This window comes from Mercenaria mercenaria, chromosome 11, assembly GCF_021730395.1.
Source record: "Mercenaria mercenaria strain notata chromosome 11, MADL_Memer_1, whole genome shotgun sequence".
NCBI classification, from domain to species: Eukaryota; Metazoa; Mollusca; class Bivalvia; order Venerida; family Veneridae; genus Mercenaria; species Mercenaria mercenaria.
The window spans coordinates 32,766,851-32,780,021 of NC_069371.1; the positions used below are offsets into that span (position 1 = coordinate 32,766,851).

The 13,171-nt window shown below is 37.8% G+C and overlaps 1 protein-coding gene across 1 annotated transcript; it reads right to left on the reverse strand.

The window, feature by feature from the left end:
* Positions 1-10,525: 10,525 nt before the first annotated feature.
* On the reverse strand, positions 10,526-12,211 carry LOC128546739 (jerky protein homolog-like). The gene has a single exon (XM_053518021.1). It carries the CDS (start codon positions 12,209-12,211, stop codon positions 10,526-10,528), a length of 1,686 nt encoding a protein of 561 aa, XP_053373996.1.
* Positions 12,212-13,171: the final 960 nt, after the last annotated feature.

The window sequence follows — 13,171 nt, forward strand, 5'->3', positions numbered from 1 at the left end:
AGATATCTTATCTTCTCTTAAGGACATTCTGTTTTTTTAAGTTCAAATCAAATGTACATGTTAAACAGCAACACCTGGTGCCAAACCACTCAAAGACAATATTTCGTTCCAGTTAAACTTCAAGCTCACATTTCAGTTAACTGCATTTAATTTTAAAAGCTAAGCTTATTACAGTAAACATATCCCATTCAAAATAAATTCTTTAGTCAGGATCAAAGTATCATACATTTATTATGTTCTCTTTAATTAAACATTTGTTTTCTGTTAAATTGATTTTGACTAATGAAATTATTTGCTTTTTATTAACATCCTTAACTTTTTGCCGGATATATTTTTTTGCCATTCCTCACCACAAACCCTTTTGGCGGGGGATACCAATTCATCGAATTTGCTTGTTTATTACAAGATTTGTTGGAGCACCTCCAACAGCACCCATCAGTCCAATTTTACAAAATATACACTGTTTACCTGTAATCTTAATGAAAATTACCAGGATATTAATTTTTCAATACTTTCACAAACTGAATACAAAAATTTTAGCTTTATTTTCATTATTTTATGTTTGACAGTGGTTTGTTTACATTTTCAACACGCCTGAATGAATTCACGTGGTTTCTACACTACAGGTCATGTGACAAGAATATTTAACAAATCCAAAGTGGCGGCGATGGGAAAAATTAATAGAAACTTGCATTTCCAATAAATTCTAGTTAATATTTGTGAAAATATTTTAATATCTATTAATGTAATAAAGCATGACAAACACGATTTTTAGGTTATTTTTGCATTTTATTGCGTATTTTTGAAGTTCGGCTCTCTGTCGGGAGCCTCCTTATATAAAGCGCACCTGACCATAAGAACAGCGCTGCGTGCGCATCTTACTATTATTTCCGGGGACCACTAAACTGCAAGTGTTCCCATTGATAATAATAATAAGTTAACATCGTAAAAGTAAGGTAATTGCGGAGATAGTAAACTTCAAGTCAGGTACTCGTCTTAATTATTAATTTCACCAGTGTGCAGACAGACAGTGTTAATCCAGTGATATTGTGTTCTTGGATTATAAATTATTCGTAGTTCAGCAAAAAAAGTAATAATGATTTATTAATTCTTAGTTAACGACTGTTTTTAATCCAACGAAATAAAAAACAAAAAATACTTTTGCTTGCGTAAGTCTTATGGCATACTATGCATACTGCCATACTAATGTCCAGAGTTTGGGATGATGGTTTACTCGGCTTAATTTTGTAAACATATATCTTCCAAAATCTGGGTGATCATAGATGACCTCGAGTTCTTCTGAGACGTTGGAGGAAGCCATTTTTTGCAGTAGAGTAGTTTCCCTTGGCGTAATTGACCCCAAAGAGACGTAAATACCAGACAGAAAAAGATCAGAAACATCTAAATTACTTGTTTAGGGTGCTAAGTAATTAATCTGTCAGGGAAAGTAAAGTCGGCGATCGCGATCATGATTGCAAGGCCGAGGATTATCCGATTGTCGGCCCATCACTACCGAAAGGACGTATTATGTTATACCCCCAGTGTTCGTCTGTCTGTCCATATGTCCGTTAGTAATTTTGTGTCCACTCTGTAACTCTTGAACTCCTTGAACAGCCAAACTTGACACAAATGTTCACCACATAGACACAACATGCAGAGTGCATGTTTCGGAGGCTTGCTTCAAGGTCAAGGTCACACTTAGGGGTCAAAGGTCATATGGCTTTGTTTCGTGTCAAACAAACTTGACACAAATGTTCACCACATCGAGATGATGCGCAGTACGCATGTTTTTGATGGCTAAGTCAGTGCAAAAAGCTCAGTAGAGCTTATATTTCTTGTTATTATTCTCCGACTATCTAAATAGATATTACTTGACTTGACCATTTCATAGCTGTCAGCATCTTAGTCACATCAGTTTTGCATGTGAGCAGGTATCTCTAAAACTACAGGGCATAATGTATTCAAACTTCACATTTGTATTTTGCATCATGAAATGACTTCACAGGACAAGTTAATTCACTCAAGCTTCTTCTTTGTCAAAATACTCCACCTTTTTACTTTAGAATTTCTGGTAATGTTTTGCATGCAAAAAAGTTTTTCAAAAACAACCAGGTGAAATGCATTCAAAACACACATCTTTTGCATCATGAGCAGACCAGGGCCCAGTTTTAGGGTTATTTTTCGACATTTTAGAAGACTTAGAATAACAATTGTATGAGTTAAGAATTATGAACTTTGAAAAATCTTTACAATAAAATCAAAACATCAAACTTGTTTCTCCCATCAAGACTAGTGCTTTGAATCAAAATTTAACCAGCGTTTATTTTAACAGCCAGTTAAAGTTTTGAACAACTGGGCCCTGGTCATAGGCAAAGTTACATAACTCTAGCTTAATTTTGTCAAAATCATATCTTTTTTAACTTAGGCTTTTAACCTGGGCCCTTCACCTCTGTAGGTAAGGGTCTTAGCCTGCTCGACCTATGCATCAACATATATATATAGCTTAAAAGGATTTTTGTCGTAATCTGTTTTGACAGGAGGAAGACAGGTAAATGAGAACACAGCTGTAATTCCTCTGATGATGTTTGATGTGCAGCAGCATGGTCTCAAGATTGTCAACAAGAACAGACCCCTCACCAGCTGTATGGAGGAATACAAAGAGAGAAAATATATCAATGTATGGACAGCTCAAGAGAAACAGATATTTAAGGAGAAATACCCGCAGCATCAGAAAACTTTCAATCTTACTGCTTCATTTCTTTAGAAAAAGGTAAATTTTGACTTCCATGAACATCATTTTATATGAGTTTCGTGATTGTACATTTTAATATATGTTATGTTCAACAGTATATAGTTGTGTATTTCACTAACATAGCAAAATTATTTTTAGTTTACAATCTGAAAATGTGACTACTGAAATATTTTAGAATTTGTTGGTAAAATCTTCAGTATGTAAGCCTGTTGTAGGTGCATTTAGGTCACTAAAATTTGAACATCCAGTTGCACATGAAGTCATTTTTATCTCTCCTAGGAAATACAATGTAGTTTGATATTTGCAGAGAAATAAATTTACATCAAAGCAAATTCCTGTTACCTGATATAATCAGTTGGCACCTTGTTGGAGAGGTTTTGTTAAATAAAAAAGGAATCTGACAATCTAGCCAACTTCATAGAGAACATTAGAACATGTTTAGGCATAGTAATAACATTGATTTTGTATAGTAAAACAAGGAAAACAAGGTCATTTTTTGCTGTTGCTGTATTAAACAATTATTGCCTTTTGGTGAGGTCAATGATGTGGATTTATCGACCTGATAAAAGCGATATTGACTGAGGGCACAGCCCGAAGTTGATATTGCTTTTACCAGGTCAATAAATCCACATATCGGCTGAACCTGAAAGGTGACAATTGTTTTATTATTAAATCCAGCCTGCTTATAAGTATAAAAATTTAATACAAATAGCTGCAGCCTTTGTTAATTTTTCATTGTAAAATGTGTACAACATTGCATTATTTTGACGTAAAACGATGAAGACGTCACAGCTGGCGGTCAGTGCGTGTTTTTGGCTCCAGTCAGTACGACGTTTTATCTTTGATCATGACACTACATTTAGACCAGTGGAAAGGACTATAAATATACATTTAACAAGTGAATGAAGTATTGCCATGCAATACAAAGTCCCCTACTGGAAGGTACCTAATTGTTTGTACTGCAGTATAACATAATGAATTGATATGTCAATGATGTATAAACAATAATGTACTATATATACAATATGTTATAACAAAACACTTAGATTAAAATTTGCATACATAAAAACCTACAGTTGTTTTCATATGGATTATTTTGGCCAATTATAAAAAAGTTATCATATAAGTTTAATCTATAGTAACAACAAAGGGAAATTAATAATAATAAAAAAAAAAAATCTGTTAGAAAAAAATATTTCAAGTCCACACAAAACTTTTTATGTGGTAGAGATAGGTTAAAATACATATAAAAATTCAATGTAACATGCATGTTGTACCACAGAAAAGTGGTCTCGATTTTCCCCTGCAGCCAGTAATAAAAAAGTAACAATATAATTTATATATAGTAACAACAAAGGGAGGTTATACTTAAAACAAGGGTGCCTCATGGCAATGAACATTTGTGCCAAGTTACATCAAAGTCCCTCCAAGCATGGAGAAGAAATGCTCTGGACAAAGTCATTCTTAAGTTTAACCTTTGACCTCTAAGTATGACCTTGATCTTAGTCCTAGAGACCTGGTTCTTGCACATGACAATCCGTCTCATAGTGGTGAACAATTGTGCCAAGTTTCATCAAAATCCCTCCATGCATGAAGAACAAATGCTCCCGACAAAGTCATTTTTAGCTCGACTATTCGAAGAATAAGTAGAGCTATCCTACTCACCACGGCGCCGGCGTCAGCGTCAGCGTCACAGCCTGGTTAAATTTTTCGTACTAGTCCACATTTTGACAAAGTTCTTTGAGATAAAGCTTTGAAATTTTCAACACTTGTTTACCATCACCATGCCCAGTTATAGGCAAGAGTACATAACTCCGTCAAGCATTTTGACTGAATTATGGCCACTTTTGACTTAGAAATCTTGGTTAAGTTTTTAGAAATCTTGGTTAAGTTTTTCGTACCAGTTTATATTTTGTGTAAAGTGTTTGACATATGGCTTTGAAACTTTTTATAACTTGTTCAGTATAATAGTCTCTATCAATAGGCAATAGTACATAACTCTGTCATCCTTTTTGGCTGAATTATGGCCCTTTTTGAACTTGGAAGTTGGTTCTGTTTTCGTATATGTCTATGTTTTGTCAAGACTATTAGACATATGGCTTTTAAACTTTAAAACCATGTTTATCATTATGATTTCCATCTGTAGGCAAGAGTACATAACTCTGAAAACTATTTTGGCTGAATTATGGCCCTTTTTGGACTTTGAAATTTGTTCAGTTTTTCATACAAGTCAGTGTTTTGTCAAAACTATTTGAATTGTGGCTTTGAAACTTATAACACTAGTTTATCAACATGATTTCCATCTGTAGGCAAGAGTACATAACTCTGTCAACTGTTTTGACTGAATTATGGCCCTTTTTGGACTTTGAAATTAGTTAGATTTTTAGCTCACATGAGCCAAAGGCTCAGGGTGAGCTATTGTGATAACTCACCGTCCGTCGTCCGTCGGTAAACTTTTACTTAAACGACATCTCCTCATAAACCGCTAGGCCAATTTCATCTAAACTTCACAGGAATGTTCCTTGGGTGAAGCTCTACAAAAATTATTAAAAAAATCGAATTCCATGCAGAACTCTGGTTGCCATGGCAACCGAAAAGAAATTTTTTAAAAAATCTTCTTCTCAAAAACCAGAAGCCCTAGAGCTTAGATATTTGGTGTGAAGCATTGCCTAGTAGACCTCTACCAATTTTATTCAAATCATGACCCCGGGGTCATATGATTTTACATAGGAAAATCTTAAAATATCTTCTTCTCAAAAACCAGAAGCTCTAGAGCTTAGATATTTGACATGTAGCATTGCCTAGTAGACCTCTACTAAAGTTGTTCAATGTATGACCCCGCCCCAGGGGTCACTTGATTTTACATAGATTTCTATAGGAAAATCTTCAAATTTTAAAAAAAAATAAACCAGAAGGCCTAGAGCTTAGATATTTGACATGTAGCATTGTCTAGTGGACCTCTACAATTTTTTTTCAAATCATGACGCCCGGGCTCAAAATTGACCCCGCCCCAGGGGTCACTTGATTTTACATAGGAAAATCTTCAAAAATTTTCTAAAAATAAACCAGAAGGCCTAGAACTTAGATATTTAACATGTAGCATTGCCTAGTAGACCTCTACAAAATTTGTTCAAATCATGACCCCGGGGTCAAAATTGACCCCGCCCAAGGGGTCACTTGATTTTATATAGGAAAATCTTCAAAATTTTTCTAAAAATAAACCAGAAGGCCTAGGTCTTAGATATTTGACATATAGCATTGCCTAGTAGACTTCTACAAACTTTATTCAAATCATGACCCCCAGGGTAAAATTGGCCCTGCCCCAGGGGTTACTTCATTGTACATCAGAAAATCTTCCAAAAAATTTCTAAATGTCATCAGTTTGACATTTGAAACATGTAGCTCATATTACTCAGGTGAGTGATCCAGGGTCATCATGACCCTCTTGTTCATACAAGTCCATATTTTGCCTAGCATATAACATAACATATTTGCCATCATGGTCACACATTGCCATTTAGTGCAAGACTAATCGAAATCCACAAATACAGGAACAATTTTATGTTTAATCCATTTTTTCTTTTGTCTGAAAATCTATGGAAAAATTTGAGCTCATACTTCAATCGATTCTTTGAATAGTCGAGCGCGCTGTCATCCGACAGCTCTTGTTATATCTGACCTTCGGCCTCTTAAGTGTGACCTTGACCTTAGACCTAGGGCCCAGGTTTTGCGCATGACATGTTGTCTCATCCAGGGAAATATTTGTGCCAACTGATATTTAAATCCTGTCTTGCATGACAAAGTTATAGACCGGACAGGAAAAAAATCCTATTGACTTTTGACCTCAAAGTTTGACCTTGACCTTTAAGCCAGGGTTCTGGGTATTGCGCATAACATTTTATCTCATTATGGGGAACATTTGTGCCAAGTAATATTAAAATCCCTTCATGGATGTCAGAATTATGGACAGGAAAAAAAGCCCTGCTGGCCTTTGACCCTCAATTGTGACCTTGACCTTTAAGCCATGAATTCTGTGAATTGTGCATGACACGTCTTCTCCTCATGGAGAACATTTGTACCTTCACTTTCGAGCTAGGGATCCAGGTCTTGTGCATGATACGTCATCTCCTCATGGGGAACATTTGTGCCAAGTGATATTAAAATCCTTTAATGAATGACAGTTATGGACCGGACTCGAAGAAGACCCTGTTCATGCCATGCTAACATTTGACTACTAAGTGTGACCTTAACCTTTGAGCTAGGGGTATGAAAGTTGTGCATGACACATCGTCTTATTATGAGGTACATTTGTGCCAAGTAATATTAAAGTCCCTTCATGGATGGGAGAGTTATGGACCAGACAGAAAAAAGCCCTTTGACCTTTGACCTCCAATTGTGACCTTGACCTTTGAGCTAGGGATCCGGGTCTTAGGCAAGACACGTCATCTCATGAGGAACATTTGTGCCAAGTGATATTAAAATCCCTTTATGAATGAGTGTTATGGACCGGACAGGAAATTGCGGATAGACAGATGACGTACGGAAAGACAGAATGACGGAAAAGCGCATTCCTATAGTTCCTGAAACTGGTTTTCAACCAGTAAGGGACTAATAATGATACTGTCTATTTCTAGATTATGCAGAGTACTGTTCAAGATCAAAGAAGAAAACTACAGAACATATGTTGAAAATGTTGAAAATAAAAAGAACAGTGGGAAAGAAGAGGCAGCAGCAGAAAGCACAGGTATTAATATCTTAAACTCTGTACAGATTATTAATCATCCACAAAGTTTGGGTATAGTAAACATTTTGGAAGGTCCGGCAAACTTGCAGACAGCTTGGTCTGTTGATCTGGTTGAATTAAAATTAACGTTAATAACTGATTTCTGTTTATCATTTAGGGTGTGGACAGGTAGGAACTTGGCCAAAGTACATCAGTTATGAAATCATATCCCGATTACTTCATTGCTTCAAAATGGACGGAAATGATAAATTGCAATCCACATTCCACTTTCACCTTTAAACTTACACTCTCCATAGGTTCCTTGGCATAGTTTAGATTTGCTCAACTTGTAAGAACTGAGAAACAATAACCATTTTTTTAGCTCACCTGAGCCAAAGGCTCATGGTGAGCTTTTGTGACTGCTCAATGTCCGTCCGTAGTCTGTCGTGTGTCGTGTGTCCGTCAACATTTTCTAAAAAAATCTTCTTGAAAACCACTCGGCAGAATTACACCAAACATCACCGGAATTAATTAAATTCCATGCAGAACTCTGGTTGCTATGGCAACCAAAAGGAAAAACTTTAAAAATCTTCTTGTCCAAAACCGCAAGGCGTAGAGCTTTGATATTTGGCATGTGACATTATCTAATGGTCCTCTATGAAGATTGTTTAAATTGTGCCCCTGGGGTGAAAAGAGGCCCTGTCCCGGGGGGTCCCAAGTTTACATAGACTTGTATAGGAAAAAACTTTGAAAATCTTCTTGTCTGAAACTGCAAGACCTTGGGCTTTGATATTTGGTATGAAGCATTGCCTTGTGGTCCTCTACCAAGATTGTTCAAATTATGCCCCTGGGGTGAATAGAGGCCCTGCCTCGGGGGGTCTTAAGTTTTATATAGACTTGTATAGGAAATTTTTTTAAAAATCTTCTTGCCTGAAACTGCAAGGCCTAGGCTTTTGATATTTAGTATGTTTCAATGCCTTGTGGTCCTGTACCAAAATTGTTCAAATTATGCTCCTGGGGTGAAGAGGCCCTGCCCTGGGGGTCCCAAATTTAACATAGACTTACATAGGGAAAACAATAAAATCTTCTTTTATGAAAGTTTAAGGCCTATGCCTTTATTTAGTATGTAGCTTTGCCAGGTGGATCTCTAACAAGATTGTTCAAATTATGCCCCTGGGGTGACCATCATGACCCCAGTCTGTAAAAAGTAGGAGGCAACTCTATCAAGCATTTTGACTGAATTCTGGCCCCTTTTCGACTTAGAATAAATGTTAAAGTTTGCGTACCACCCCAAATATTTTCAAAGTCCATTGAGATATTGCTTTCATATTTTGCATACTTTTTTACCATCATGACCCCAGTCTGTAAAAAGGAGGAGGCAACTCTATCAAGCATTTTGACTGAATTATGGCCCCTTTTCGACTTAGAATAAATGTTAAAAGTTTGTGTACCACCCCAAATATTTTCAAAGTCCATTGAGATATATGTACTCGAAAGTTCGCCGGTCTCGAAAATAAGCCACCGCATCCTTACAAAAAATTTTAATAAGCCCAGCTTATTTTCCGGATTTCAGGGTATTGCTTTCATATTTTGCATACTTGTTTACCATCATGACCCCAGTCTGTAAAATGGAGGAGGCAACTCTATCAAGCATTTTGACTGAATTATGGCCCCTTTTCGACTTAGAATATGCTGATTGTAATGTTAAAGTTTTACTCATTGCTTATATTATACTATCAAGCACTGAGAACAGTCGAGCACGCTGTCTGCTGACAGCTCTTGTTATCAAACTTGGGTCAATGATCATCTCATCAAGGCGATCTGCAGAACTCATGATTCAACCATGTTTGCTCAAGGTCAAGGTCACAACACATGGACACACGTTTGAGCCTTCCATTTTGTGTCCGCTCTGTATCTCCTAATCCCTTGGATGATTCATATGAAACCTTGGTCAAATGATCACCTATCCAAGACGATGTGCAGAACTCTTGAGTCAGCCATGCCGGCTCAAAGTCAAGGTCACAACTCAAGGTAAAAAATTTGAGCCTTCCATTTCGTGTCCACTCTATATCTCCTAAACCCCTTGCAGGATTTTCATGAAACTTTGGTCAAATGATCACCTCATCAAGACGATATGCAGAATTCATGACTTGGCCATGTCAGTTCAATGTCAAGGTCACAGTTCAAGGTCAAAAGTTTACCCTTTCACTATTCAAAACAATGATAACTTATATGTTTTTATAGTATATATATAGTACAATATTATTTAAATATCAATGACAGATATCAGTTCATTATGTTATACAGGAGTAGAGAAAGGTGCATTCCAGTAGGGGACTTTGTATTGCATGGCAATACTTCATTCACTTGTTATTTCATGTTTTAACTAAGTTTACCCATTTTATTGTTTCTTAGAAACATTACCAGAGAAAAATTTACTTGATATTTCTTTGAATATACCAGATATATCTTTTTCACTGTTAAAATACCAGATGCATATTTTTCACTCTGAAAATACCAGATACATATTTTTCACTGTGAAAATACCAGATATATTTCACTCAAATACACTGGGAACCCGTTATAACGCTGTCGTCGGGGTCCAAGGTCCGAGACCCGCGGATCTAGCGGGGTTAAATTTATAACGCGGGTTGGTCATATATACGGTATATGCAATACCCCACCCACCGGTAATGTATTAGACGCATTTTGAACGCTGTTTTATGTTACATAAGAAATTAAGAATGTATAAACGGGGCATTTATTTACCTTAAATGGTACTAAAAAATACATTAAAAGAATTATAACGCTGTGTCAGCTTCTCATTTCGTCGTGATTCTAAAAGAAAGTTGGAATTCTGTAACCCGGAAGTAAACATATAACGCTGTGTGAGGAGTGCCCGTTCGTGAAAATTACATATGCAATGCAGTTGCAATGGGGTTTTATATAACTAAAACAGGCGGACAGACTTTAAAAATTTAATTGTGAAAAAATAAACAAAATCGATTAATAAGATAGAAAATTGTTAATTCACCGTCGTTTGCAGCAGTCTAGTCGTCATTCCTGTGGTCTCTGGTGAAGAAATCTGTCAGTCTTCGCTGCACCGCCTTCTCTCTTGCATCGGCTCTGGCATCGTGCATGAGATTTCTGACTTGCATGACTTTGGATACTGTGCCACGCTCTGATGTTTCAATCCAGCGCATCACAGTATCCAAGGACCGCAACACTTCAGAAATCGCTGGAGGGGGTTCATACACGATGGACTCGTCCTCCTCATCTTCTTCCTCGGTGATGGCTGGTTCGTTCCTCGCACTCTCAATGATCTCCTCATCTGTCAGTCGCTGATACGTTGGTCCATCGTCGTCCACTGAGATCCAATTCTGCAAGGTTTCGTCGTCGAGGTCCTGTCCAAAAACCTGCCTGGCACTCTGCAGATCCTCCTCGCAAAACATAGCGTTGTCCATGGCCCTGCGCTCCGAAATCCTTAAATCCTCCTCACTGAACCCGTCGAAATCCTCGCTGTCCGAGCTGTCCTCTCCATCCTTCTCAAATGCTGGACCTAATCCCTTCCTCCAACACCCCATGATCGTCTTTTTAGTGACATCACTCCAGGATGTTCCCAAGAGATGAATTGCCTCCTTCAAATTCAACTGACGCAGGTAATCAGACACAGACATTTTGCTGTTAACCATAATGCCTGATAGATTACGCCGGTAGTTGCGCTTAAGGGTGGCAATTATCCCCTGGTCTAGAGGCTGTAGCTTGGATGTTGTATTCTTTGGTAAGAATACAGCCTTGATCTTCTTGTCCAGAGAAGTCAATGACTCGACTCCTGGGTGGGCAGGACAGTGGTCCATAAGAAGAATGGCCTTCGCTTCCTTTTTATTAAGGCGCAGGTGTTTCCTGACCGAAGGCACAAACTCCTCATGAAACCAGTCCTCGAAAATCACAGAAGTCATCCATGCATTTTTTGAGTGCGTGTATAGCGCAGGAAGACTTTTCATATTGACATGATGAAAGCATCTCGGCTTCCCAAACTTGCCAATAACTAGGGGAGCAAGTTTATGCGTCCCTGCCATGTTACAGCATAACAAGACAGTGATGCGATCTTTCACTTGCTTAAACCCTAAAGTCTTCTGCTGGTCTGACTTACAAGCCAGAGTTTTGTCAGGGAGCATCTTGAAATACAGAGCTGTCTCATCACAGTTGTATATCTGCTCCGCACTCAAATCATGCTCCTGGACTATCTTCCGTAATTCCGCCGGATACGCTCCTGCTGCAGCTTCGTCCGCTGAACGTTGTTCCCCTCTGATGGTGACCTGTGAGATAGCGTGACGGTTTTTAAACCGTGACAACCATCCGTTTGAGGCCTCAAAATCAACCTCGGAGCCACGCAGTTCCTGATGGATTTTTTTAGCCTGTGCCTGGATAACAGGACCAGAGATAGGCATACCCTCAGATCGAGCTTGATTAAACCATGTAAACATGGCGCTCTCAAGCTGCTGATCTTGAGCAGTCCTAGCTCTTTTCCTGACCTGACCGCTATCCTCCAAAGAGCTGCTGGCACCACGAAGTTTGGCCTCATCCTTGAGCCACCCCCGTATCGTCGAGTCCGACACTCCAATTTCCCTGCTTACTTTTGCCTGTGTTTCGCCGTTCCTGATCCTATCCACTACGTGTAGCTTCTCCGAAATTGTGTAAGCCTTCCTCTTCTTTGACGCAACGGGTGAAGCCATGGTGCACTTAGTACAAACGTATAAAAACTACGTAAAAATGATAATGTAAAAAAAAGAGTGAAAAAAAAAGCGATAAATAAAATGAATAAATGAGATAGAAAATGTTATATAACGCTGATACAATAAAGATAACACAAATGAGATGATAAAATAATCTAGATCTACGATAATATACGATATGAAAAATGTGAGAACAATCTCAATATGGCTTTCAGTGCGTCGAATCTTCGTTAGTTCCGATGAACTGAATGTGATCATTACCAAAAACGGCTGCATTTTATTACAAATCTGGGCCTGTTGTTTGATTTTTTATTCACTCAAATGTTCATGTCATCCGCTTAATTGGTGCAAACTTAAACAGTTTGATAGTTGACTGACCGATGTTACACGCTTGTTAATGCAAACAATTTAATTTTGACACGGTACTGATTGCCTAATTGTCACAGGTCTACATGTATTGAAACTTTAACAAAGGCGATACGCAAACAAGTAAGCTAGCAGACGATTATTGATTTTTGTGACAGTTGTCATGGAAAGGTGTTAAAGTACACAGGTACTTGTAGTTTTAACGCTGGTTATGATCAAATTAAGTAACATCCGCGGATTTTTTTTTTTTTTTTTTTTTTTTTTTTTTAACCCCCTAAAATTTGGGAGCCAAGGCCATACAGCGTTATACCGAGGACCGCGGTATATCGAGTAGCGTTATAACGGGTTTCGAGTGTATTTAGATAATTCACTGACAAATGTGTAACAAGCTGTTATTTTGGTTTGGAGTTTTAAGACTAAAAACTTCTGCATCTGACATGTTGTTTTATTGCACAGTTCGAAATTGACCAGTAGCAAGGTTCCATTCACAAAATTGTAATAACAGTATTACTTTACTGCTCAGTTTAACATCTGCAGACAGTGGGGAAGTCCAGACCAGACCAGACCAGAATGGACAGGGTCAACAACAAGTGA

What these genes read in the sequence shown, in the direction of transcription:
- LOC128546739 (XM_053518021.1), bottom strand. Translation starts at nt 12,211, where the DNA reads ATGGCTTCACCCGTTGCGTCAAAGAAGAGGAAGGCTTACACAATTTCG.